The sequence below is a fragment of the Remersonia thermophila genome, chromosome 6, assembly GCF_042764415.1.
Source record: "Remersonia thermophila strain ATCC 22073 chromosome 6, whole genome shotgun sequence".
Taxonomy (NCBI): domain Eukaryota; kingdom Fungi; phylum Ascomycota; class Sordariomycetes; order Sordariales; family Chaetomiaceae; genus Remersonia; species Remersonia thermophila.
In genome coordinates, this window is record NC_092222.1 from 947,067 (window position 1) to 971,596 (window position 24,530).

The 24,530-nt window shown below is 61.1% G+C and overlaps 9 protein-coding genes across 9 annotated transcripts; 5 read left to right on the top strand and 4 right to left on the bottom strand.

Moving 5' to 3' along the window:
• Nucleotides 1-72: 72 nt before the first annotated feature.
• Nucleotides 73-978, top strand: VTJ83DRAFT_6446 (uncharacterized protein; the record flags this gene model as incomplete). The annotated part of the gene is made up of 1 exon (XM_071013158.1): nucleotides 73-978. The coding sequence occupies one exon, from the start codon at nucleotides 73-75 to the stop codon at nucleotides 976-978; it is 906 nt and encodes a 301-aa protein (XP_070864073.1).
• Nucleotides 979-2,199: 1,221 nt separating this feature from the next.
• Nucleotides 2,200-3,344, top strand: VTJ83DRAFT_6447 (uncharacterized protein; the record flags this gene model as incomplete). The annotated part of the gene is made up of 4 exons (XM_071013159.1): nucleotides 2,200-2,353; nucleotides 2,422-2,474; nucleotides 2,573-2,727; nucleotides 2,879-3,344. 4 exons carry the CDS (start codon nucleotides 2,200-2,202, stop codon nucleotides 3,342-3,344), a joined length of 828 nt encoding a protein of 275 aa, XP_070864074.1.
• Nucleotides 3,345-4,701: 1,357 nt separating this feature from the next.
• On the bottom strand, nucleotides 4,702-7,281 carry VTJ83DRAFT_6448 (uncharacterized protein; the record flags this gene model as incomplete). Its single annotated transcript, XM_071013160.1, has 5 exons — nucleotides 4,702-4,718; nucleotides 4,792-5,044; nucleotides 5,124-5,437; nucleotides 5,507-5,643; nucleotides 5,714-7,281. 5 exons carry the CDS (start codon nucleotides 7,279-7,281, stop codon nucleotides 4,702-4,704), a joined length of 2,289 nt encoding a protein of 762 aa, XP_070864075.1.
• Nucleotides 7,282-8,557: 1,276 nt separating this feature from the next.
• On the bottom strand, nucleotides 8,558-9,011 carry VTJ83DRAFT_6449 (uncharacterized protein; the record flags this gene model as incomplete). Its single annotated transcript, XM_071013161.1, has 2 exons — nucleotides 8,558-8,672; nucleotides 8,827-9,011. 2 exons carry the CDS (start codon nucleotides 9,009-9,011, stop codon nucleotides 8,558-8,560), a joined length of 300 nt encoding a protein of 99 aa, XP_070864076.1.
• Nucleotides 9,012-9,794: 783 nt separating this feature from the next.
• Nucleotides 9,795-10,967, top strand: VTJ83DRAFT_6450 (uncharacterized protein; the record flags this gene model as incomplete). The annotated part of the gene is made up of 2 exons (XM_071013163.1): nucleotides 9,795-10,256; nucleotides 10,377-10,967. 2 exons carry the CDS (start codon nucleotides 9,795-9,797, stop codon nucleotides 10,965-10,967), a joined length of 1,053 nt encoding a protein of 350 aa, XP_070864077.1.
• Nucleotides 10,968-12,589: 1,622 nt separating this feature from the next.
• On the bottom strand, nucleotides 12,590-13,941 carry VTJ83DRAFT_6451 (uncharacterized protein; the record flags this gene model as incomplete). The annotated part of the gene is made up of 2 exons (XM_071013164.1): nucleotides 12,590-13,612; nucleotides 13,705-13,941. 2 exons carry the CDS (start codon nucleotides 13,939-13,941, stop codon nucleotides 12,590-12,592), a joined length of 1,260 nt encoding a protein of 419 aa, XP_070864078.1.
• A 1,638-nt stretch (nucleotides 13,942-15,579) lies between these two features.
• VTJ83DRAFT_6452 (uncharacterized protein) lies at nucleotides 15,580-16,178 on the top strand (the record flags this gene model as incomplete). The annotated part of the gene is made up of 3 exons (XM_071013165.1): nucleotides 15,580-15,669; nucleotides 15,819-16,036; nucleotides 16,121-16,178. The coding sequence occupies 3 exons, from the start codon at nucleotides 15,580-15,582 to the stop codon at nucleotides 16,176-16,178; spliced, it is 366 nt and encodes a 121-aa protein (XP_070864079.1).
• Nucleotides 16,179-18,109: 1,931 nt separating this feature from the next.
• Nucleotides 18,110-21,133, bottom strand: VTJ83DRAFT_6453 (uncharacterized protein; the record flags this gene model as incomplete). Its single annotated transcript, XM_071013166.1, has 7 exons — nucleotides 18,110-18,694; nucleotides 18,778-19,092; nucleotides 19,167-19,469; nucleotides 19,547-20,350; nucleotides 20,478-20,492; nucleotides 20,544-20,752; nucleotides 20,842-21,133. The coding sequence occupies 7 exons, from the start codon at nucleotides 21,131-21,133 to the stop codon at nucleotides 18,110-18,112; spliced, it is 2,523 nt and encodes an 840-aa protein (XP_070864080.1).
• Nucleotides 21,134-23,345: 2,212 nt separating this feature from the next.
• VTJ83DRAFT_6454 (uncharacterized protein) lies at nucleotides 23,346-24,065 on the top strand (the record flags this gene model as incomplete). The annotated part of the gene is made up of 3 exons (XM_071013167.1): nucleotides 23,346-23,395; nucleotides 23,650-23,800; nucleotides 24,009-24,065. The coding sequence occupies 3 exons, from the start codon at nucleotides 23,346-23,348 to the stop codon at nucleotides 24,063-24,065; spliced, it is 258 nt and encodes an 85-aa protein (XP_070864081.1).
• Nucleotides 24,066-24,530: the final 465 nt, after the last annotated feature.

The following is a 24,530-nucleotide window of genomic DNA, read 5'->3' on the forward strand; positions in this document are numbered from 1 at the left end:
CATCAGAGGGCAGCAGCTGCCCTCCCGCATCCCCGACATACTGCCGGATCCTTGGTTGAACAAGAAAATGTAATGACCATGTCCCACCTCCTCAAAGGAAAACACAAAGCCCACGCCTCTGCCGATTCCTCCCATACCGCTACCGGGGTCGGCAGCGGCGGCGGTCTGGCTCACAAACGCAACCCCAGCTCCACCACCACCACCACCACCACCGCGGTCACCACTATGCCCCCGCCACCAGCTACCATGAACCCGGCCGCCCCATCTCTCCGATCCAGCAGCAGCAAGGCCTCCACGCGAGCGCCCACGGTGACCACCGGCACGCCTGGAACCAAGATCGGCGGGGCCGGAGACCGGACCGACGCCCTCTGGGCCGAGATGCAAGCCACCCTCGAAGCGGTCGAGCTCTCGGCCGGCGGCGCAGGCGGCAGCGGCAGCGCGAGGGTTTTCAGCCCGGACCATGAGCGTAAGCTGGAGGGGCTGCGGGCGGCGCAGATCGCGCTGGCGCAGGCGTGGGCGAGGAGCGAGGCGGACGAGGCGATCGAGACGGGGACGGCTGCCGGGGCTGCTGCCGGTGGTGCTGCTGCCGTGGTGAGCGAGGGCGGAGAGGGGAAGACCGTGACGGCGGATGCTGCTGCTGCTGCTGCTTCTGGGGGGAAGAGCACCGCAGGCACGGGCAGCGTGAGGGCGGCGAGCAGCGGGTTTGGGATTGGGTCAGGCGTTGGTGATGGAGCGGGACAGCAGCCGCGGACGGCGCCTGCAGGGAAGGTCGAGGAAGAGACCGAGACAGATATCTTGCTTGCGAGGAAGCGGAGGGAGGCCAATGATCGGTACTTTCAAAGGGTGAGTCAGGGCATGTTGGACGTGGTGGCTAAGCTGGAGGAGGTGGCCATATCGATGCGCGAGGTTGAGCAGGCCAGCAAGGAGCTCTGGGGCGAGGATCAAGAGGGCGGCAGTTCGGGGGCCGCCAAGACGTGAGATCCAGAGGAAGGGGCTCGCGGTTCTCGCAGCGGACGGGGGCATGGTGTACTACGGCGTTCGGCGCTGGATTCCAACACCACGAAGCTGGCGGACTGGGAAGATGAGCATTTCCCGGCGTTTTTTGGGATTTGGGGGGACTTGGGGGTTTCTACGTCTTCCGCTATGCTGGACTCTTGATTCGAATGAACTTGTAACTCATTGTTCTCCTATCCGACGACCCCTAGGAGGGGTTCTCATCAGGGCTTCTTGACCAAGGATGACACCTGGCAGTCGTTCTAAGGAGCAATTCTATACACCCTCAAGTATATTCACTCCATCGCCACCTCTTGTACAAAAAGCCGTTGTCGCGTGTAAGTCGAACGAGAGCCGGCTCTGTTTGAAGTCGAAAGCAGGGTCAGGGTGTCATCGCCAAGGCGCCATGGGCACTTGGCCGAACCCCCACTTGGGGCCATTCATCCGGTTTGCCGCAGGCGGCCGTCCATTGATTCGCGGGGCAGCACAAGGTCATCCGAACGTGATGCGGTGGGGGGACGTCCTGGACCTCGGTGAAGAAGACTGCAACGTGAGACGGGCGGATCCGTCAGAGATCTGTGAGGACTGGACGAAAGGAGTAGGTACCTTGTGGAAGAAAAGAGCTTTTGAGGAACTCTCGTTGGGGGAAAAAACAACAGAAGAGAAGGGAAAAGAAGGCCGTACATACATACCTACCTATTGTGTATGTGCATCTGTACATATTGCGCCATCCCAGCCAGCGTTCGGTTGGGGCAATGGTGAAATCGCGATGGGGGAATTCCTCCCCCCCCCTCCATCGAAACCCGTGGTATTGTCACGTAACACGGTAAAATTACCGCTGACACCGGGCGAGGTGAGCCTCCTGTCCGGGCGCCACAGTGCTGTGCCAGCGGTTCCCTGCAGGGGAAACGGGAACCCTTCGGCTCGAAAAAACCGTCTACCCCAGGCGTGTTAGTGCGGTCGTGTGCTGGGTTCCGACGTCGAGTTTGCCATCGCATCAAAATTTCCCGAGAATCAAAACCTCGCCCTTTCCCACCCTCACCTCAGGAACCCCGTCTTGCGCTGCCCGCCGACCAGTGCTTCCACTGCCCTTCCCTCCGACGTCGTTCCCCGTCTTCGAGCCCCTTCCTCCGCTCACAGCTTTGTTGTCCTCTTCTTCCCGACAATCCCACCCCCCCTCTCCCAGCCGATACCGGAACCAACAAGATGGGATACCTCGACGACGAGATCAAGCGCCTCCAGGGCATCATCGCCAACATTGAGTCGCGGGTGCAGGCCCTGGAGAGCAGGAGCCTCGGCGGCGCCCGGGCCAAGACCCCCGAGGAGCTCCGCATGATCCTGATCGGCCCTCCCGGTGCTGGTGCGTCATGACCGGAACGCCGATGCAAGACGGAGGAAGGGGGCGCAAAAAGGCTCACACGGCAGCAGGCAAGGGAACGCAGGCGCCCAAGATCAAGGAGAAGTTCAACTGCTGTCACCTTGTAAGCCAATTGGCCCTTCCTCAGCCCAACGGCTCCGCGGGATGCATCCCGGCGCAACACCGGCTAACCTCGGACCCCTTCGTTTTGCGCGCAAACAGGCCACGGGCGACATGCTGCGGTCCCAGGTCGCCAAGAAGACCCCCCTCGGCCTGGAGGCCAAGAAGATCATGGACGCGGGCGGCCTCGTCAGCGATGACATCGTCATCGGCATGATCAAGGAGGAGCTGAACAACAACAAGGAGTGCAAGGGCGGGTATGTGTTGCGTCCCCCGGCGCCCCTCCTCCTCCCCTTCCTCCTCCTTCTCCTCCTCCTCCTCCCGTACCCCCTGGCATCATCATCATCATCATCATGCACCCAAAAAAAACTAAAAAAAAAAAAAAAAAAACTAACCTTTGTCTTCTAGCTTCATCCTCGACGGCTTCCCCCGCACCGTCCCGCAGGCCGAGGGCCTCGACAAGATGCTGCGCGAGCGCAAGCAGTCCCTCCAGCACGCCGTCGAGCTTCAGATCGACGACGAGCTGCTCGTCTCCCGCATCACCGGCCGCCTGGTCCACCCCGCCTCGGGCCGCAGCTACCACACCACCTTCAACCCGCCCAAGGTGCCCATGAAGGACGACGTGACGGGCGAGCCCCTCGTCCAGCGCAGCGACGACAACGCCGAGGCGCTCAAGAAGCGCCTGGCCACCTACCACAAGCAGACGGCGCCCGTCGTCGACTACTACAAGAAGACGGGCATCTGGAAGGCCGTCGACGCGGCCCAGCCGCCGCAGCAGGTGTGGAAGAGCCTGCTGGCCATCTTTGACGGGGACAAGGCCAAGGCGGCGGCCGCGGGGAGCGGAAGGCTGGGCAAGCTCGCGTCGAGCTCGTAGATGGGCCGCGGCGCGACCAGGACCATCACCAGGTGGAACGGGGGCGGTAGAGGTGGCAGCGATGACGATGATGATGATGATGCTGGTTATGATGGGGGAACCGGGTCGGGGACGTGGAGGCATGGCAAGAAGAGCACTCCTCTGGCCAGATGGGAAGTCGACTTGCTGCTCTAGTTCGGCCGTGGCTAAAAAAAAAAAAAGAAAAAAAGAAACATCGGGGCGATGGGAGGCGAGGCGACACCTCCGACCTTGGGAGACGTCGTTTGATTGTTTCGATACAGCGTGGCCGGAGAAACGAAAAAGAAAAGGGGGCAAGGCGTTCCTGGGATTTGCCTGATTGTCTGTCTTCGCTTCATTTTTTTGTCCTTGCCTGGGTAAGGTGCCTTATTAACGGGTTTCTGGAACGGTGATCGTGGGAAAGGACAAAAAAAAAAAAAAAGAAGATTCAGAAAATTCGGTTGCGGGGGAGTCAAAAGATACAGATGGCATGCCGTCCAAGCTGACCACCGGGCCGGGCTGGGGAGGGGTTCTTCCTAGACGGCATTGTCATCGTCCCTGAACAGCGAGCGAGGTTCTGGCACAGAGCCTCATGTACGAACAACTGTATAAAAGAAACGCTTACGGTGCAGGACGGAGGGGGGACTCTCTTCGGCACAAAAGACAAGACTCCGACCATGCCGGGCTGAGTGGCCTTTGCCTCTTCGTTTCTTGGCGTATTATTACTATTGACTCCACGAGCTATCATCTATTCAACTGGGGGGTATATCTGAAAATGAAAGAATTCCTAAGACGACCAAAGGCCCCCGGGGCCTCGCCGCCATCCAAAGCTACCTGAGCCCGCGCCAATCTCCAATGGCGTCCCAAGCTAGGGTCGGTTGTTTCTCATGCGTCTAGTATCCAGTGCCGTCCCTTCTTTCGAATCTGCAATGCGCGGAGTCGAGGTGGCTGCCCAGGCTGGAAACAGGTCCAAGGAACGAGCCGGCCAGGACCCACGCCAGGGCCGAGGCGCTGGTCGACGCCCCTCCCTCGTGCGGCATCATGCCGTCCTATTGAGGGAGTCCGAGGAGGGTGCCGGCATGGAAACGCGGACGCCCGACGACCACGGGCCCGGGGCGAGGCTCAGCTCCTGCAGCGCGGTCGAGGCCCACGCCCACGTTAGCCTCGCCATAGGCCTGTCTCTCTGCGTTAGCGAGGCCGACGCTTGAAAGAGGAGACGCAGAAAAGAAAAGAAAAAAAAAACATACCCAACCAACCCGCCGGCCCGGCGGTTACCAGCCCATGAGCACGAGACGACGTACAGCAGGACCAGGAGCGTACCGCGCAAAGGAAAGAGCCGCCGCTAACACTGCTGGAGCCACTACCTCCTCGGCGTAGCTGCGGAACGAGGTTAGCAAAGCCCCCCTGGGCGCCACGAACGAGGGGAGGGGTCGGTGCTGCCGCCACGTACTGTTCATCACCATCTGCCTCTGCTTGTTCAACCAGCTGCGCGATGCCTCCTGCCGGCGCTGCAGCACGACGTGGTTGCTCTGCAGGCGGCTGGTGATGTCGTACCAGGCCGAGGTGATCATGGCGTTCTCGCGTTGCAGGTTCTTGATGGTCTGCTCGGTGGTGGCCTTGTAGGCGGCAAAAGCCCCGCCGTTCTCGGCCAGCTTGAGCCGGCGCTGCAGGTCGTACTTTTCTTGTTCGGCCTTTTCCAGTTGCTAGATGGGAGGAGGCGCATCGTTAGGACCACGGGCGGGCGAGCGCCGGGGGGGGGCGGAGGGGGGAGAGGGGACTCACTTCGATCTTTTGCCGCAGCGCCGCCTTCAGCTTTTCGATCTTCTCGGCGTCCTCCTTCCTGCTCTTTGTCGGCGTCTCTTCCGGGGCACCGGCGCCGGGCTGCTGGCCCAGGGCGTCCTCCAGCTTCCGCTGGATCTTCTCCTTGGACACGAGAGCGCTCATGAGCTGCTCCTTCATCTCGTCGAGCTCAAACACCTTTTGGCCAAGCTGCTTGCGCGTGGCCTCGAGCTCGGTGCGCAGCGACTCGGAGATGAGCTCGTCCGACGACTTGAGCGTGGCCAGGGCGGCGGTTTGCTCCTGGCTGATGGCGTCCACTGTAGAAAGAAAGCGTTCGTTTTAGCAACAAAGAAGCTCGCGCGAACGGGCGAGGGTGGGCAACGTACGGTCTGTCCTCAGGCGGATCAGCTCGCGCTCGCGGTCGGCGACATCACGCTCGAGCTCCTGGATGCGCTTGCGGAGCGCGTCCACGTCCTTGGTGGCCGCGAGCAGGTCGGTACGCATCTTGACAAAGGCGGCGTCGCTGGGTCGCTTTGCGTCAGCATTTGGGGGGGGGGGGGTGGGGGTTGGGGTCTCTGCCAAGGGCTACTCACCTCTCTCCCGTGGCGTGGCTCGCCAGGGCGTTGAGCTGCTCCTGCGTCACGGCGTACTTCTCCAGCGCATCGTTGCACTCGAGGCGGTAGTGCTCGACCCGTTGGTTGGCCAGGTCGAGCTCGGCGCGGAGCCTCTCGTTCTCCGAGGCCACCGCCACGTTGTTGCGGAGCACCGAGTTCTCGGTCTTGAGCCGCTGGACCTCGAGGCGCAGGGCCATGGCCGGGTCCGAGGTGGTCTCGAGCTCCTGCTCCAGGCTGAACTTGGACGGGCCCATGTCGGGGCTCTCGGACCCGGCCGGCGGGATGTCGCCCATCTGGAGCTGCTCCTGGAGCTCCTTGATGGTGTTTTCGTCCATGAGGCGCTTCGACTCGAGGTATTCGATGCGCCTCCGAAGCTCCTCGTTGGCATCGTGCAGGGCGTTCTTGGACTGGAGGGTGAAGATGATCTCCTGCTCGTTGGTGGCCAGCACCTTGACCTTTTCCTCGATCTCCTTCTGCAGCCTCTTGTTTTGGGCCTTGATTTCGTCGTAGTTTTTGAGCTCGTGCTCGAGCTGCAGGATCTGCTCGTCCAGGATGCGGTTCCGCTGCTGAATGGCCGTCAGGTCCTGGGCCTTCTTCTTGTAGTTCTCGAGCCCCTTGATGAGCTGCTGCTGCTGCTTCGTCTCGTGCTCCAACACCGTCACCTTGTCCTCGAGGTCCTTGAGGCGCTCCGCCTTGGCGCACAGCGTTTCGTTTTCCTTTTCGAGCCTCTTGGAGCGGCCCATCTCCTTCTCCAAGAGGTCCTCGAGACGGTCGATCTCGGCCATCTTGTCGCGGATCTCGTTGCGCAGGTCCCGGATGGCGCCGGCGGCGTCGGAGCCCCTGGCCCGCTTCAGCGCGGTGAGCTCGTCCTGGGCGAGCCTCAAGTCCTGCAGCATGGCCTCGCGGGTATCGAGGAGCTTGTCCAGGCGCGACTGCAGGTCGGCGTTCTGCTTCTTGAGGATGTCCACCTTGGCCTTCATCTGCTCCAGCTCCTCCGCCATGAGCTCGGGGTCGCGGTAGGCGTGGATGTCGATGAACTCTGCGGCGTCCGAGTCGTCCTGAGGGCTGCCGCCGGCCTTCTCCCTCTCGTTCCGCAGCTCCGTCTTCGCGTTGATGATCTTGGCGATCTCGGCCTGGGTCTGGCCATCGAGGGTCAGGATGTTGGGCACGTAGGTGCGCGAGAGGGAGCCCATGCAGGCGGCGGTCAGGAACGCGGAGAGAAACTCGCACAGGGCGTTGTCGGTGGGGTTCTCGGCGATGGCGCGGAACTCGGAGGGGGACGGGGCGAGGAGGGGGTTGTCGGTGCGCAGGAACCGGGCCAGGCCGCGGTAGACGGTCTCGAGGTTCTGGCGGAAGTCATGGTCCGTCTGCGGGCTCAGGATGAGGCTGGAGGTGCTGAACTCGGGAGCCAGCATCTGCTCGAGGATCTGGCCGTAGATGATGCCGTCGCGAAAGTCCTGGAGCGTCTCGGCCTTGTGGCGGGTGTCGAAGGTGCTGGCCCATTTTAAAAGGGCGGCCTGGGTGGCCTGGCTGTAGTGCGTCGTCATGGCCGGAGGCGTGATGACGGAGGACGAGCGAGATCAGGCCTGGTGGTTCCTGGCAAGATGCGAGTGCGAATGCGGCGCTCGGGATGGGTGCAGGTCGGCTTGGGAGAGGCAGCGCCTCCGGAATCGATGGTCGATTGTCAAGTCGATGGAGCGGGCGAGCTGGGCGTGTTGCTTAAGATTGCACCATGATAGGGACATGGGGGTCCGAGAGGGAAGGCAAAGTTCTACCAACAAGAAGCCGACATGAGAGAGAAGATGCGTGGGGTGTTCAAATCGTCATTCCCAGGACCCGTGTCCCCCGCGTTTCATCGTCCTCAGAGCCGCGTTTGTCGGCAGCAGCGTGGTTGTGGTTCGGGCTGGCGGTTCTGACGGGAAGCTCATGGCGGTTCCAGGGGGGGGGGGGGGGCGCCCCACCATGGCCATGGCGGTACGATAGCGGACGCTGTAGGCGGCGCCCCGTTGTTGATTGGCTGGCTCTCGGGAGGGGGCCGCATCTTCATCTCCCTTTATGCGCCTGGGCCTGGGTCTGGGTCTGGGTCTGGGCATTCAGAAGCCAACCTCCAAGTCATCCCTTTGAGGCGACAAACAATCCATGAACGATTCGAGAACACTGGAGATCTTTGAGCCGGAAGGGTTTGGCAGCCCACGTTAGGTTGTCCGCTGTGAACGGACGCCAATTTGAGAACGGCCGCCCATGATGCCCCCCCCCCCCCCCCCCCCCCCTTCAATCTTGTCTCACAATTCCATCAAGAGTCCGGCATGACGGGTGGCCCCGGTCTCAGGCAGTCAGGGCTATGATCTATGATGCTGGAATGACGCAACCGTCCAGCCTACGCGGGCACATGCGAAACATTCGCTTTGCAAAGGTCTACCAGGAGGATCCGAGTCTTGGAAAACAAAACGTTGTCGGTATGAGCCGCTACTTCTGACCACGGAGGGACCTGCTCACGACTGCGACGGCTGCCAGGAGCTTGGCCAAATGAAAATGAACAAAATGGTTACCACACACCGCATCAAACAGTCGACCCCCGGCCATGCCGAGCCACCCAGCTCACGGCCATGCTCGAAAAGAAAGACAAAGTTCCATTCTCCTGGCGCCTAATATCAAACCCATAGAATGTCCCTGATCGGGGAGGCAAGCCGTTGCTTGGGCCAGTGGCTTGCCGTCGTCGCCATGATCGTATCGCATGTTTCGTCAGCGCTCAAACACCGTCCCCGCCCGCCTCTCTTTGACCCCTTCCGCTGTCTCTTCTTCTTCCTCCTCCTCCTCGACACCTTACAAGCTACCCATGGCATGCACCTCCTCGTCCATCTCAATCAGGACCTGGTACTCCTTGCCCCACGCCGAAACCGTCTGGAGGACCTTCTCGCCAACCTTGGCCGCGAAGCCCCTGTTGTCATGTGCGTGGTCAGTACAGTACCCGCCATCGCAGAATGGAAAGCAAGCCACGGCACGTCGGAGAACCGGGAGGTATGCCCTGTTTCGTTGCATGCAGCGGCCGCTGCCCGGCAGGCGAGAAAGAGAGAGGGGAGAAAAGAACGTACCGGATCAGCGTGTATTCGTGCGTGATGATGCCGCCGGCGTCGATGACCGCCTTCTTGGCTTGGTTGATGACCGAGGCGGGCGTCTCGGGCGGGTAGGTGATGAGGACCGACTTGACGACGTCGACAGCCATGACGCTGCTGCAGAGGAGCGTCAGGATGGTGAGGATGAAGGCGAAGGGCTTCATGATGGCGACCGGTCTGGACGGAAGCGTGGGGTATGAGGATCGTAGGCTGTCGCCAAGTAGGGCGTTATCGAGTTGTTCAAATAGTTCCTGGACGGCTCGGTAGCGATCAAACCGATGCGTTTGTGGTTCGGTGTGGCAAAAAGACAAGAAAGATTTCCAGTGTTTCTCAGAAAGATGGGATGCCGCCGTTTAAGCATGACCCCTCGGCTGCCGAGCGTCAAGATGACGCCAGGCGCCCCGTCCCATGCAGTTCCGAGACAGGCAGCTGATTCCTGAGGGATCCCAAACCGGCTTAGCGTAACCTGCTGCAACAAGCAACGGCAGCTTCCCTTGTTGGGTCGGTTGGCCCAAGCGTCCGTCTCCCGTCGGTTCTGCCAGCCTCCCCGTGCCTTCCCAGGCGTGCCCAGGCCGGCCGTCCCAGGTTCCCACCGCAAGACACACCACCACCTGCCAGAGCCCACGCTAAGCCTGATTGGGTACACATCTTTGGGACGGCGAGGCAGCGAGCTGGGTGACGACAACGACCAAACACAAAGTCAACATACCACCCACACACCACCCACACCAGCAACGACGCATATCCCAACTTGGAAACCCAACCACATTCCCGTTCCGTCACCCATTCCGCCTCACGAAATTCTCCCTCGAATTGAGATCACCCAAAGCACCAACCAACCCGGTCAACCACCAAACCACCACCACCACCACCACCACCATCACCCGAACCCTTCATCTCCCGCCGCCCCTCCCCCCCACTACAACCACCACCACCACCCTCCCGCCATGCCCGCCACCACCGCAGAGACGCTGTCGCTAGTGACGCGCAACGTCTCGGTTGCGCCCTTGGTGCTGCTGTCCGTCGTCGATCACTACAACCGCACAGAGTCGTACAAGAGCAAGACGAAGCGCGTGGTCGGCGTGCTATTAGGGCAGAACGACGGCAAGAATGTTCGCGTGTCCAACAGCTTCGCGGTCCCCTTCGAGGAAGATGACAAGGACCCATCCGTGTGGTTCCTCGACCACAACTACGTCGAGTCCATGAACGACATGTTCAAGAAGGTCAATGCCCGCGAAAAGTTAATAGGCTGGTACCATTCCGGCCCCAAGCTGCGCGCCTCGGACCTCGAGATCAACGAGCTCTTCAAGCGCTACACCCCCAACCCGCTTCTCGTCATCATCGACGTCCAACCGAAAGAGGCCGGCGTGCCGACAGACGCCTACTTTGCCGTGGAGGAGATCAAGGATGTACGTCCAACAAACATGCGGGAAGCGGCTCCCATGCCCCGCGGGCATCAACCCCCCTCTCTCCCCCCCTCCCTCCTGGCCAGCCCGGTCGGCCGACTGATCAACCAACTCTCTCAACAGGACGGAACAACGACGTCCAAGACCTTCGTCCACACCCCCTCCATCATCGAGGCCGAGGAAGCCGAGGAGATCGGCGTCGAGCACCTCCTTCGCGACATCCGCGACGTGGCCGTCGGCACGCTGTCGACCCGCCTGACGAACCAGCTCCAGTCCCTGCAGGGCCTCCACCTCCGCCTCCGCGACATCCAGAACTACCTCCAAAAGGTGCTCGACGGCCAGCTGCCCGTCAACCACGCCATCCTGGGCAACCTCCAGGACGTGTTCAACCTGCTGCCCAACCTCTCGACGCCCAAGCATGGCTCGGGCCCCGGCAAGGGCGACACCGAGCTCAGCTACGCCATGAGCGTCAAGACCAACGACCAGCTCATGGCCATCTACCTGAGCAGCTTGATCCGCGCCATCACCGCGTTCCACGACCTGATTGAGAACAAGATCCAGAACCGCCAGCAGGCGGAGGAGAAGGAGGCGGCGAAGAAGGAGGAGGCCGGCAAGGAGGGGGAGAAGAAGGAGGGCAGCCCGGCAGCGAACGGGGACGCCAAGGAGGGCGGCGGCGACAAGGACAAGGAGGGCGCCAAGGATAAGAAGAAATAGAGCAGCGGGGTGCGGAGAGGCGGCCCGCGCGATGCCATGGCGCCGTCGCAGCCGTCGAGCTGTTACCAAAACGGCTCGCGGGCCTGCCTGCGAGCCGCATCCTCGAGCGTGTGAAACCATGTACCGTGCCGAGCCGCAGACACGAGATGTGAAACCTGTTGCGCCGTTCCTGGCATCTGCAGCGTTGTCTGAACCCCTTCCCGACCCTACGCTACGTTGTGTGTACGCCCGAGCTCCTTTACTGTGTAGTGTGCCTCCTTTGCAGCGTCCTTCCCCGTCCCCCCTGGCCTTGGCCGCCGCCGAGGGCAGAGGGAACAAGGAGGGCTCAGGCCTCGGCGCCCAGCCCCGCCATCTCGTCCCTCCCGACCCTCCTCGCCACAACGTACCGCCCCAGCGCCGCCTCCCACCGCTCCGCCAGCACGCAGGCCAGCAGGTGCTTGCACAGCGGCACGCCGGTCCCGGGGAGCCGGCCGTCGAGGCTGAGCCCGCCAAAGGACCAGCCCGTCGGCACGCCGGCGTCCCGTTCGGGCGCTTCCTTGTCCTTGTCGTCTTCCTTGGGTTCCTCCGCACCGGCACCGGTAGCGGTAGCAGGAGTAGGAGCAGTAGCAGCAGCAGCAGCAGCGACAAAAGAAAAGGCAAATGCCGCGCAGCTGCAGTGCCATGCGCTCGTTCGCACGACGTAGCCTCCTTCCGGCGACGCCTTTGTTGATACGCCGCTTGTTGCTGCGCCCGCTGCCGATGTCGTTACCGCCGTGGCGGTTGCGGCGGCAGCTGGTTTTGAGGAGAAGGAAGAGGAGGAGGAGGATGTGACCAGGTAAAAGCTAGGCGTCGGTCTTTGGTTCGTCTGCTCCATGGCTTGGCGGTTGTCTGCATCGCTGCTAGGCTCGCTGTCATGGCCGCCATCATGACCGCTGCCGCCGCCGCCGCCGCCGCCGCCGCCGCTCCTCCTCCGCTCGGTCTCCTCCGCCCCATCTCCGGCTTCTGCCAGCTCGACCCTCATCACGCGTCCTCTCTCGAGCAAATCCAGCGCCGGCAACACCATGCTCGGGAAGAGCACGTGTAGGGTGGTCAGGAGGTGGCGGTGTTCTGGTGGGACACGACAGAGGGGGTTGTTGTTGCTGTTGTTATTGTCATTGCTGCCGCCCCCTTTGTCGTTCTTGAGCTCTCCATGGTTGTCCTTGGAAGAAGCAGGGAGCAAGGGGATGTTGGCGATGGCTTGAAAGAGGGAGGTGAGGAAAGCCCGGGAGGTGGGGAGGGTGCCGGGGGTCATTTTGTGGTTGTTGTCATGGCGAGGGAAGATGACGTGTCCAAGGAATCTTTGTTGGGGGCGTTGCACAGTCGTCTCCGTGGTTGGGCGGCGTTGCTGCGGTTGTTAAGGATGGTGGCGCCTGGTGTGTGTGTGTGTGTGTGTGTGTGTGATGTAAGTTGCAAGCAAGCTTGGTCGAATTTGGGGTTTCCATATGGCCGTCAGCCCGCAAAGACTCCAGCGGCCCAACAATCTACAAAAAAAAAAAAAAAAACCTGGGTTCATTACAGAGCCAAAGAAAACAAAATTAAAATTTCTACCCGAAAACGCCATGCAAAGTACAAGCCACGATAGTAGTATACAATGGTTGCCCGGTTTATACCCATTCCCTCGGGTGTTGCAACACGTCGACGAGCTTCGCCTCCTCGCTGCCGGGCTCGGGCTCGTACATGTACTTCCACGTCGCCGTCAGGGGCAAGCTCATCAAGATGCTCTCGACGCGGGCGCCGGGCGTGTTCAGCCCAAAGGCGGTGCCCCGATCGTGCACCAGGTTGAACTCGACGTACTTGCCGCGGCGGATCTGCTGCCACTCCTTTTGCTTCTCGGTGAAGGGCATGTCCTTGCGGCGGTGGACGATGGGCACGTAGGTCGGGACGAACGACTTGAGGCAGTCCTGCGCAAAGGCGAACAGCTTCTCGCGGTCGGCGACCCTTTCGTCGAGGTCGTCAAAGAAGATGCCGCCGATGCCGCGGGCCTCGGCGCGGTGCTTGTTGTAAAAGTACTCGTCGCACCACTTCTTGAACCTCGGGTAGTAGCCGGGGTCGTGCTTGTCGCAGACGTCCTTGAGGGACCGGTGGAACTGCACCGCGTCCTCCTCGAACAGGTAGCTCGGGGTCAGGTCGCAGCCGCCGCCGAACCACCAGGCGCCCGACGAGCCGTCCGGGTTGGCCGTCTCAAAGTACCGGTAGTTGAGGTGGACGGTCGGGGCCATGGGGTTCTTGGGGTGGACGATGAGGCTGATGCCGGCCGCGAAAAACTCGAGGCTGTCGGGGATGTTGTTCTCGTCGGCGATGTTCTTGTGGTTGGCGCGCATCTTGAGGATGGCGGGCTTGGGAAGCGTCCCGTACACGACGGAAACGCCGACGCCGGCCTTTTCAAACACCTTTCCGTCCTGCAGCACGCAGGTGATGCCGCCGCCGCCCTCCTTGCGCTGCCACTCGTCGACGCGGAACCTTGTGCCGTCCACCTCTTCCAGGGCCTGCACGATGGCCTTTTGCTGCTCCTTGGCGAACTTTTCCATGCGCAGGCGCATGGGCGACACGTCGGTGACGCCCTGCGCCTTTTTGAGCTGCTGGTCGCGCTCGGCGAGCGTGTCCAGCTTCAACGGTTCCTCAATGGCCTGCGCAAAGCCCTCTCGCGTTAGGAACCGAACCAAGCCTTCCGAGGCCGCGTCGGGAGCCGGCGCGCGCCCGGGACGGCAGCATGACGTACCATCTTGTAGGCTAGGGATGCCGAAACCAAAGCACCCAATGCTGTTGTTGCCCAGGCGAGGTGGGCGGTTCGATTCGGCGCCGGGGTTGCAGAACTGGCGCGGCTTGCAGAGCGGGCGGACAAGAATCGCCGACCGGTACGGGAAACGGCGGCGGTGGCGCGGGGACAAGAAAGCGGGCTGCCGAGAGGGGATCTAGAATGCGAGAAAAGACGGAGAAGGGGACGCCGGGAAGCCATCGTGGCCGGACCGCCTTATATTGGGAGGACGGCACGGAGGGTAGCGCGTGTACGAGGGAGCCGAGGGCCGGCTTAGGTGGGAAGAATCAGGCGATTCGGGGCTCCAGCATGAGGCCACTTTCCCGAACCAGGTCCTTCTGGTCCCGGGACAGGCCGCCGAGATGGCCCTCTCTACGTCGAACAATGTCTAAGAAGCCGCACGCTGACGGGCGCGATTCGGCTTGGATGCAGCTCGGACGACTCCGGGGCCAAAATCGCGTGTTTCTAGAATCCCATTGCACGCGCCAAAAAGAAGCCCCCCCCCCCTCTCCTCCAGGCTTACCCAACCAGGAGGCAGTTGGTTTGGAATCTTTTTTGTCTATCAGAAGGTCTGGCTGGGTCCTAAGCCCCTCCAAGGCCAAAAAAAAAACCGACCCGCAGTTGAGTCTCGGCGTTTGAGAATCGCCATCGAGGGGCAGACCACTTGGGCGTCACCTTCGACCCCGCGGGGCTCTTTTCCTGAACCCCTTGCAGCAGCGCATTTTCAGGCTGGAGACGGGAAGGGGGAAAGCGGGGCATCGCGATTCGAAGACAAATGACGGTTCTAGCGCGACCGTCGCTTCACGTGATGAAAAGACGGGAGGCACCGTAATTACTGTATAGTTACGACGTACGGTGGAATTACTCACAGCAGGTACCTAAGGGATGCAAGGCTGGACCGACCGAACACAGCGAGAGGCCCTGGGGGTGTCCTGTCCAGGGTCCGGGGCCACAGGATGCGCAGGCGGTCACCAGAAATGACATCAGCATGGGCCCAAGGTGGAATGGCGAGGTCCGCTGGTGTACACCGTACCCAGGAGTGTCGTCAACACTTTTGCAGACGAGGACCAGCGGTCTACCCGGCATACACAAGGGAACAGCGTTGGCACAAATGTCGGGACATGCATATACTATAGGTACCTACTCGCCGACAGCAGCCTGGAACGTCAACATGTCGTCCTAGGTGGAGGGGACCTGCCGCCAACCTCCCGTCTGCTTGTCAGCCACGTCAGGGTTTGTTTCAGTCCCGTTCCGTACCTACCCTTTCTTTCCCCCGAGCTTTCCTGTGCTGGTACCTATCCAACTGCGATTGAGGTGCACCTGCCTGAGCGTGCACATTGGGCTAGTTCTCGAAAGTAGGTAGTCAGGTATGCCATGTGAGCCGACCGACTGACGCACCCAAGGCTGCCTTGAAGCTAATCCCAAGCCGGACACAGGACCCACCCTGCCTCTCCCGTTTGGTCATCGGGTCAGCCCCGCCTCAACCAACCGCCTCCCGCCCGCCCAGCCTGGCCTCCCCCCCCCCCCCCCCCAAAAGCACTTATCACGCCGCGAGGGTGCGTACGTGATCTTGTCCTCCCTCCCCAACACCGAAACTCTCCTTTTGGTTTCTCCTTTCATCTTCCATCGCCACCCACCGGTTCCTCCTGCAAAGGTACGCCCGTGGTCGCTCTCGCAACCCTTCCACCACCTCGAAACCCTTTGTCCAACGCATCCTAGCTCCCTGAACCGCTTCGCTAATCCGCTACACGCAATCGCGCGCAGGCATCCACCCTCGACGAACCACCCGCGCTCAGCATCCTCCACATCGCTACCGGCTCAACCGCACCCGCCGCCAAAATGCGCAGCAAGTTCAAGGACGAGCACCCCTTTGAGAAGCGCAAGGCCGAGGCCGAGCGCATCCGCCAAAAGTACTCGGACCGCATTCCGGTACGTTGTCGTCCCCCGTGTCGCAAGGCGGTGAAGCACGCCCGCCTGCGCGAGACTGCCTCGTCGGCCCGCCCTGCTGCTCCCCTCTCCCCCTCCCTCCACCCTCCGCACGCATCAAAGCCGCTGACGTTTCCCCCCGCGCGCTCCAGGTCATCTGCGAGAAGGTTGAGAAGAGCGACATCGCCACCATCGACAAGAAGAAGTACCTGGTTCCCGCCGACCTCACCGTCGGCCAGTTCGTCTACGTCATCCGCAAGCGCATCAAGCTGTCCCCGGAGAAGGCCATCTTCATCTTCGTCGATGAGACCCTGCCGCCAACGGCTGCCCTCATGAGCAGCATCTACGAGGAGCACAAGGACGAGGATGGGTACGGTGTCTTTTCTTTCCCCCTGCTATCGCTGCTGTTTTCATGACCCAACGCCCGCCCCCGCTAACACGTTGGCGCGCGCAGGTTCTTGTACATCACCTACTCGGGCGAGAACACGTTCGGCGGGTTCGAGACCGCTTGAGCGCCGCCCCACGTACCGTTGGACGTTGCCTTGTCGTTTGCTCTTTCCTAGATGTGTTGAATGGCGTTTGTCGGGTCTTGCTTTTGGGATTGTCTCGGAGGTGTGAGGGACGCGAGGGGTTTCACCAGGGATGGGACTTGGGGAACTGGTTTTCTTTCCGCGCTGCATGTCTTTGTGTCGTCTAGCTTGAGAGCGCCTGACGTTTGGCTCGAGGCGTGTCTGGAGCGCGCCCGACAGCTTGGGTCGGGTCGATCGGCGCGCACGGCGGCAAGGGGGTGGGGGGAGACGGTCGGTGCGTGCGGTGACCCTACAGCCAGCCAGCCAGCCAGCCAGCCAGCCAGCCAGCCAGTCGGATCGGTCATCTGACGAAGAGGCCAGAAGGACTCCCCGCCGCCGAACCGGCTCGCGCATCGCGCGCTTCTCTCGGGCTGCCGTCGGGTCTACGTGGCCCCTTTTGGTGGTTGCTGTGTTACGCGCGCCGCGAATCAAATGCAGACGTATTGTTTCTTGTGCTCTGTCTAGCCCGGCCGTCCTCCTTGGTGGCGTGCCTTGTGTGAGCGTGAGTGACCGAGTGCTATCAGTGCCGGATGGAGGCCGTCCCCCAAATCACATCCTTGCGCCGGCCGGGAGTGGACCAGCTTCAGCGCGGAGGCTGGCGGGATGGAACCGTGGAGCTGCCGCAGAGGGAGAGTCGCGGTAGGGGTTAGGAGGTCTCCCCCCCCCTTTTTTTTTGGGTTTTTTCCCCCCAAGGGGCCCGTTGTCTGTAACCCCCGCTCTTTGAGCCGTGGGCGCTGGACGCCGTAGTTCCACATCTGTATTACTGTGTCTGGGTTCCTCGGCCAGCCTCCTATCCCAAAGAAAAGAGTGTTCGTGATAGATAGGTGATATTTGCAGCGTTTGGACGGACAATGAGCGTGGATTGTATTGCCCGACATCTCCACAACTTCTACGTCTGGAGCAAACCCTCTTCTTCTTCTACCCCGGTGTCTTCTAACTCTCCTCCATCATCACCCGTACACGCCCTCCAACCCACCCACCCAGCCAGCCAGCCAGCCAAAAAAAAAAAAAAAAGAGGCCGCCGACAAAGAAGAGGAACAAGTGCAAAGCAAGCATAGCAAACCTGCAAGAAAGAACAACACAGCCGATATATTGCTTACGAGTAGCGGGGGCAACAAAAGCCAAATAAGCGCCTAGGTAACTCGGGTAGGTAATCCTATGTGAACATGCCCGCGCGCGACCGCAAATCGCGTCTTCTTCCCTTCCCTTGGCGTCCCCTCCCTACACGCCGGGCACCTTAACGGACCCTACGCTACCCTCCCCCTCCCCTGCCCCCCTCCCTCCCTCCTCCCCTCGTTCCAACCCACCGCAAGAAACCAGCCAAGAGTTAGAGCCTGGACCTGGACCTGGACCTAGACCTGATATGACGCCGTGGTGAAATCACAAAAAACACAAAACGCAAACGACAAGAAAACAACCGTAATACACTGCCGACGGCAACAACAAGAGGGAGGGAAGAGGTGGAGGAAGGGGTGGGGGTTCAGCGGTGCTGTGCCGTGCGGGGGGGAGACAAAGACGTCCTGATCGTCGTCCTCGTTGAGTCGTTGCAGAGAGACATGACCCGTTCCCGACAGAGACATAGAGAAAGAGAAAAAAAAAAAAGCAAAGAGAGGGAGAGCCGAGGGAAGAGAGGAGAGACAGACATCTTGAAGTTCCTTGGAACCATCCTGACTTCAAGGAAGAACCCCCCTCCTCTCGCATTCCCCTCGCTCCCCCGTTCCGCCCATCCGAGAGCCCCATACCAACACCTCCCAACCCACCCGCCCACCCACCCACGAAATAAACATTTGCCAACATCATCCCCGCGCCAATCCCTCCGCTCGCTCCTGTTTTTTGGTTTTCCCTCTGCTCGCACGCATGTGTCTGCGTCAACGTCATACCGCGCTGCCCCCGGTCTTCACCCGCTTGGGCATCCTTGGCGTAGGCGGCTGCTTCCCCTTGACATTAATCTGCACGCCGTTGAGCTGCGGCGTGCCCATCGGGACGGGCGTCGGGGCCGACGTAGGCCCGCTGTTCGCATCCTCCTCCGCCTTCACGGTCGATGGCCTCCTCCTCTTGTTGCTCCCCTGCGCAGGCGACGTGTTGGCGCTCGGCCCGCTGGAGCTCGTCCCCTGCTGGCTGGCCTGGACCTGCATCATGGGCGCCGCCATCTGCCCCGGCACGGGGCTGCCCGTGACCGCCCCGGCGCCGCCGATGTGGGGCGAGCCCGGAAGCATCGAGTTGGCCATGGCGGGGCTGGCGCCCATGGGGAACTGCCCGAACCCGGGGGTGCGGGGGCCAGCGGCGCCCTGTTGCGGCATGCCGCCGGGTCCGGGCTGGCCCATGCCGACGCCGTTCATGCCCTGGGCCGGGCCGTTGAGCTGGTTGACGAACTGGTCGAGCGCCGCGTAGGGGGCCAGGCCGGGGTGGGAGTGGTAGTAGCTAAAGAGAGGGTTCATTTGAACCATGATTTCGACCATCTGGAGAGAGATCCAAGTTAGAGAGCCTGCGCCGCGCCGCAGCCAAAGAGGGCTGTGCAAGAAAAAAAAAAAAACACACACACCTCGAGGAACTGATAGACAGCCTCGGTAACCCCCATGCCGCTCCTCACGTTCGAGTGGGGCAGCTCGAGATCCGGGGGCGGGCCTTGAGGCGCCTTGATGGGCCGGGGCTTGCCCTTCTTGCTCATCTCGGGGGACGCTTTGGGATCTTGCGGGTTGAGGCCGCGCCACTCCTTGACCCAGTTGTGCGAAGGCCTGGCGGCCTGGATAACCAGCCGCCTGGAGATGTACTCCTCGTGGTTGGTCGTCTCGAACTCGAAGATGTCAAACTTTTGCTCGCTGTCAAACTGGACGCGGAGATGTCCGTTGGCAACGACCTGGGAAAAGGCGTCAGCGTATCCTCCCTCCCCACGCGCAGCCGCGCCATCAACAAGACGTGTTGTGTACTTACGTGCGCGCCATCCTCAAACCAGTAGACGAGACTCGCCCTGTCATTCCACAGCATGTGGCAGTCGTTGGGCATGGCCCGATCGAGGGTGCCCTTGTCGAGGACCAGCTGCATGGTCTTGACGCCGCTGTCAAAGTGGGTGTGGAAGTAGCGCGCGATGGCGGGGTACGCGATCTCGTAGTGCTTTTGGTGGGCCGAGTCGTCGCCGTCCTTGACCAGGATGGCGTGCTTGAAGACGCCCTTTTGCGAGAAGAACTGCTTCACAAAGGTATTCCAGTAGTCCAAGTCATCCCTGTTCTTGGATCCCTGTATGTAGTAGAGCCCACGCGTCAGCTGGTGTGCCGGTGCCGCCAAGAGAGCAAAGGAGGCGGCCTATGGCTTACCGGAAACCCGCTCAGCGCCTCGCTGAACTGCATCAGCCTGAGCATGTACAGGCCCCTCATATCTCTCCTCTGCTGCATCAAGTTTTGCTGAGCCAGGGTGGCCAGGTTCGCCGCATGCTGCTGCTGTTGCTGCTGATGTTGCTGCTGCTGCTGCTGCTGCTGTTGTTGTTGTTGCTGTTGCTGCTGCTGCTGCTGTTGCTGTTGTTGTTGCTGCTGCTGCTGCTGCTGTTGATGCTGCTGCTGTTGTTGTTGCTGCTGATGCTGCTGTACTTGGGCCTGCATCTGGGCGACGAGCTGAGCTGAATGTTGCGGTTGCGTCGTCTGAGGCGGAGCTTGGGGTTGCTGCTGAGGGTTCGGCTGCGGTGTTGGCGCCTGGTTGGGACCCGGAGTCGACGCTGGCCCGCTTGCGGCAGGGCCGGCTTGTCCGGGCTGTTGAGGCTGCGGCTGCTGCTGCTGCTGCTGCTGTTGCGGCTGGCCCGGTGGTGGTGGTTGCTGTTGTTGGGGTTGCTGCTGCGGTGGTGGGGGCTGCGGAGGTTGGCCGGGACCTTGCTGCTGGGCCTGAGCGGCTTGAGCCTGAGCGGCCTGGGCGGCGGCGGCTTGCTGCTGAGCTTGCTGGGCCTGCTGGGCCTGCTGGGCCTGTTGAGCCTGCTGGACCTGGGCCGCCTGCTGAGCCTGCAGAGCGGCGATCTGGGCTTGCTGGAGGTTGATGGGTTGCTGAGGGTTCATGGGATGTTGGTTGGGGTTGGCTGCTTGCTGGCCCATTTGCTGCTGGAGAGCCAGGTGATGGGCGAGCGCCATGTTGGCCTAGAACCACGCATCATGTCAGCATCGCGCCGTCCGCGAGAAAGGACACCTACACGATTCGCCGCAGGCGAAGGGAAAGCGGGCCGAGCACGCTGACCGGCCGGCCGGCTGGCTGGGATTGTCTTACGTTCATGGGTTGGCCCTGCTGTTGTTGAGCAAACTGCGGCTGTTGAAGATGAACGGGGGGAGCTACCGGAATCCTCCTCAACGCTGCCATCTGGGCGGGAGTCACCTGGCCCAGAGGCATTCCCGCCACGTGCCCCGGGTTCATGTTCTGGTACGCGGCATGCTGGGCCTGGGCCTGGGCCTGCGCCTGCGCCTGCGCCATCAGAGCCTGCCTCTGCAGGATGAATCTCTGCTGCTGCTGCTGCAGCTGCTGTTGTAACGCGGGATTGTTTGGGTCTGCCGAAAAGACGCAAAGGTCAGCGGTGCGCGTTTCACGGGGCGGGCGCCGCCGGCTGGGAGGCGCCCAGGAGAGCGACGACACTAACACATCTGATGATGAAACATCTGGGCCTGAGCCGGGTTGAGGTGCTGCATGGCGGCGTGGGCAGCAGCAGGGTTGCCCGGCGGCATGCCTCCCATGAGGGCGGCCGAGCTCATCTGGGCCGTGGGACCCGAGACGGCCATGTGGCCGACGAGCTGATGCGGCATGCCGGCGGGAGTCGCGCCGGGCTGGCTGGGGTTATGCGCCATGCCGGGGGCCATGGGATGGCCCGGCGGCGCGCCGGGATGTTGCTGCATCCCCGCGGCCGGGTGTGGCGAGAAGCCTGTGGCCATCATTTTCGGGAGCGGCCGGTTATCCACCGAGCGGACGACAACGCGAGACCCTGGGCGTTATCGCATGCGACGGCGTGGGCTTGAGGCGGAACGGGAGGCGCGCGTGCTTGGGGCGGAGGGGGGGGGGGTTGACGCGGCCGTCGGTCGGCGATCGGACGGTGAGCGTCCGGGCCGGAGGTGACGGACGGTCGCGTTGGACGTTACGATGCGCGGAGCGGAACGGGTTGGCGGGCGGCGGGCGTGATGTGGATTGACAGGAGCAGATGGGTCGCGACGAGACGGGTGTTGAGAGGACGGCCTGATCGCGAGTGGTGCGACGTGCGACGCCTGTCGGGGTTCCCAACGGCGACACCAAGGGTTTGGCAAGAGGCGTGCGAAACGGGGCGGGAAAATTACAGAGCCAAAGCGGCCGAAAGGACGTGTAAAAGGGAGCCAGCGAGCGAGGCTGCACGAGATGATTATGCGACCACGGCGCAGAGGGCCCAAAATCCAACGTTGGGCCTTGGGGGTAGGTAGTTGTGGTGAGACGGACGAGGTGCACCGACGTGTCGCGGTGGGAGGTGCGGGTTGTGGAGTTTGCGGATGGGACGGGGGGTTGGGATTGGCAAAAAGATTAACTTAAGGTAGAGGCAGAGCGAGCGCAGAGACAAGAAAGACGCGAGGACGGATAACACAAGAAGAGCGGCGCTGGGGGGGGGGGGGGGGACTGCAACTGGGGACTTGGGGGACTGGGTTTGTCTTGGTTGGGAGGATGGTCCGTCCGTCCACGGGCCCAACCAGAAAATTGAGGTCGGGTGCCACCCCCCCTTAGCTTTTCCTGAACCCGCAGCTTTGATTCCCCTCTCTACCGTCTAGAAGGGTCGGAGATGCTTCAAAAGGGGCAGCACCCCCTTTTGTTGTTTCACTCCCCCGTCCAATCGGCACTTCGCACCCGGCCCAGTGGCACTTGGCGGGCACTGTCAAAACACGCGACGGCATCTCTCAACCTTGGTTTTTTCCCGTTTCCCTCACCTCCCGTCCTGGCGCGATAGAGACGGGGAGCCGCTTCCAGGCTGTCAGCAGCCAACCTGGAACCCAGCGATAGGCGTGCATGCCGGGGGATTTCGGTAGACTCGCGTCCCTTGGGTGAGGCCAACAGCATGTTTTCCTCGAGAACCCGACGCTTGTTTACGCAGTATGTATGGCGTGCGAACGGCACGGACGGTCCCAGACGGGATCTGGTGTGTATCCAAACGGCTTGGTGGCGTCATGCTTCCGTCCACAGACTTCATGCAAACCCACCAAGACCTCATTTCTCAAGCCCTGGGCTCTTGTGCAACCCAGAATAAGGGGCCAGAGGGAGCAGCAGGCACTTGGATGTCGACATGCCTGCCATCATCATGGCCGTCGATGGGAGTTTTGTTGCTGATCGCCATGCTGATGCTGGGGGACGCCCCACCAAGGGACCTCCGTTGTTGGCCCGTTTCAGAGCCCAGTTCCCCGTTCGATCATGATCGGGCCTTTTCTTTTTGTTCAGTCTACACCACCACCCTGGGAAAACACCTGTCTGGAAAACAACCTCATTCAAGAACAAATCGTCGCGATTGTAAATCATGAAAAAAAAAAAAAAAGCCACCTCATGTCGTGGGCGCGTGAACGCTTGGGAGACGTTCATTTCCAGCCTCAATGCAACGCCAAGCAGCCCAAGTTGCTCCCCGCCGTCCCGGACCGGCGACCAGTCTGGGTCTTGGGGGGGGGAGGTAACGCGCCTCGGGCAGCACGGCTCTGCATGCAAGTAGCCCGTACATTGTCAAACGGGGCCCTAATGCAGAGCGCATCAAAATAACCGAGCTCCCGGGAACCCGGCGCCCCGCCCGGTGTGGAGACGGGTACGCGAGTCACGTGATCAAATGGGCAGCTCGAAAAATTTCTTATCGGCAGCTTTATCAGCCGTTAAAGTACATATTTCGTCAAATCGATCCAACCGCCTGCTTTCTTCTTTCTTCTACAACAACAAACCTTCTTCCTCCCTCTCCCCCCCAAGCCTCCTTGCCCGGCAGCTCTCCGCGAGTGCGGTTGCGATTCGCAAGACACCCGAACGTCACGGTCAATGGGTTTTGACGCGCGCGTCGGTTCTCGCCCATCGCATGGATTGGTTTCTGGCGGCTCAGGCAAGCTGTTGCTGAGGCTTGAGGGGAAGAGGGAGGGAGCAGAAGGAGAGATTTTGACCTTGGGAATGGGGGAAGATCCCGGGTCAAACGACGCAGCACGCTCGACTTTCACAAGGTATGCTTTTTTTTTTCTTTCTCTCTCCCAGAAACTCTCGCCGTTTGAATGATGACAACTTCATTCATGTCTTCTTTTCCCACCTGATTCGACCATGAACGAAGATCAGTCTGTCTCGGGCTTTCTCCTGCGGGAGGAGCCTGTTACTTGCCAGTATTTTGGTCTGACACGGCGAGAGATCAATGGATTTTCTCTGCCAGTTTTGTTTCGTTGAGATTTTGTCGCGTTCTGTCGCTGACCCGGCAACCAAGCAGTGTGGAATCGTGGAATCTTCCAGAGCGGTGCCATCCAGCAAGATATTCTGTTATATATACCTGGCTGGCTCTCCCGCCCGCTGGTCACCGAGTCTTCCCTCTCGACAAACCTGCTAACCTTCAGCAAGTCTTCCAGCCCAACGCCCATCAGGTCAGTACGCTCTCGTTTTTTTTTCCTACTCCCATCTCCGCATGATGAAATTTCCCATACATTCGCAGTTTCCACTCGAGTCCCACCAGAGCCTATCTCGGGACAGATGAGGGCGAATTCTTCCTTGGATGTCTGATTGCGGACCCCATCATCACTTGAGCTTTTCTGAGCTATTTCTTGACGGGCCCAGAAGCTAACGGTGAAGCAGGTTTTTTCTTTCTCGCAGATCCTTATGTTACCCCAACAGCCGCTACAAGAAAAATAGATCATAATGAAAAGATGCTTTGCTCTCCTGCACACCTCGGTTTTGGCCTGGCCTGTTTGCTGTTTGTGATTCTCGTAGACCTTGGGTGTGATGCCGTCTGTTTTCAATGCTCTCTTTCCAGTCCATGTTCAGGCCCGTCATCGACGTTGTCGACGAGAACCGCTGCACGCAACCATCTGCCTCACCCAGTGTCCCGGAGACAAGTCCAGCAACGCCCAACCCGGCTTCCATGTTGCTCGGAGATGCTCCTGAGCGTGTTCCAAGAGCCATGTAGAATTGCAACCCTATCCAAACACCTTCTGAAACGCCGCTGCTTCCACAGGCGCCTCTCCAACCCCCCCCCCCCCCCAGCCCGTCCACCCAACCCATGTTGCTGGCATACATGATTTTCGCTTGATGATGCGTCGAGGTCATCCCATCCCATTTCCCTAGCTTCCCTAGCAGAGCCAACCCGACCCTCCTTCC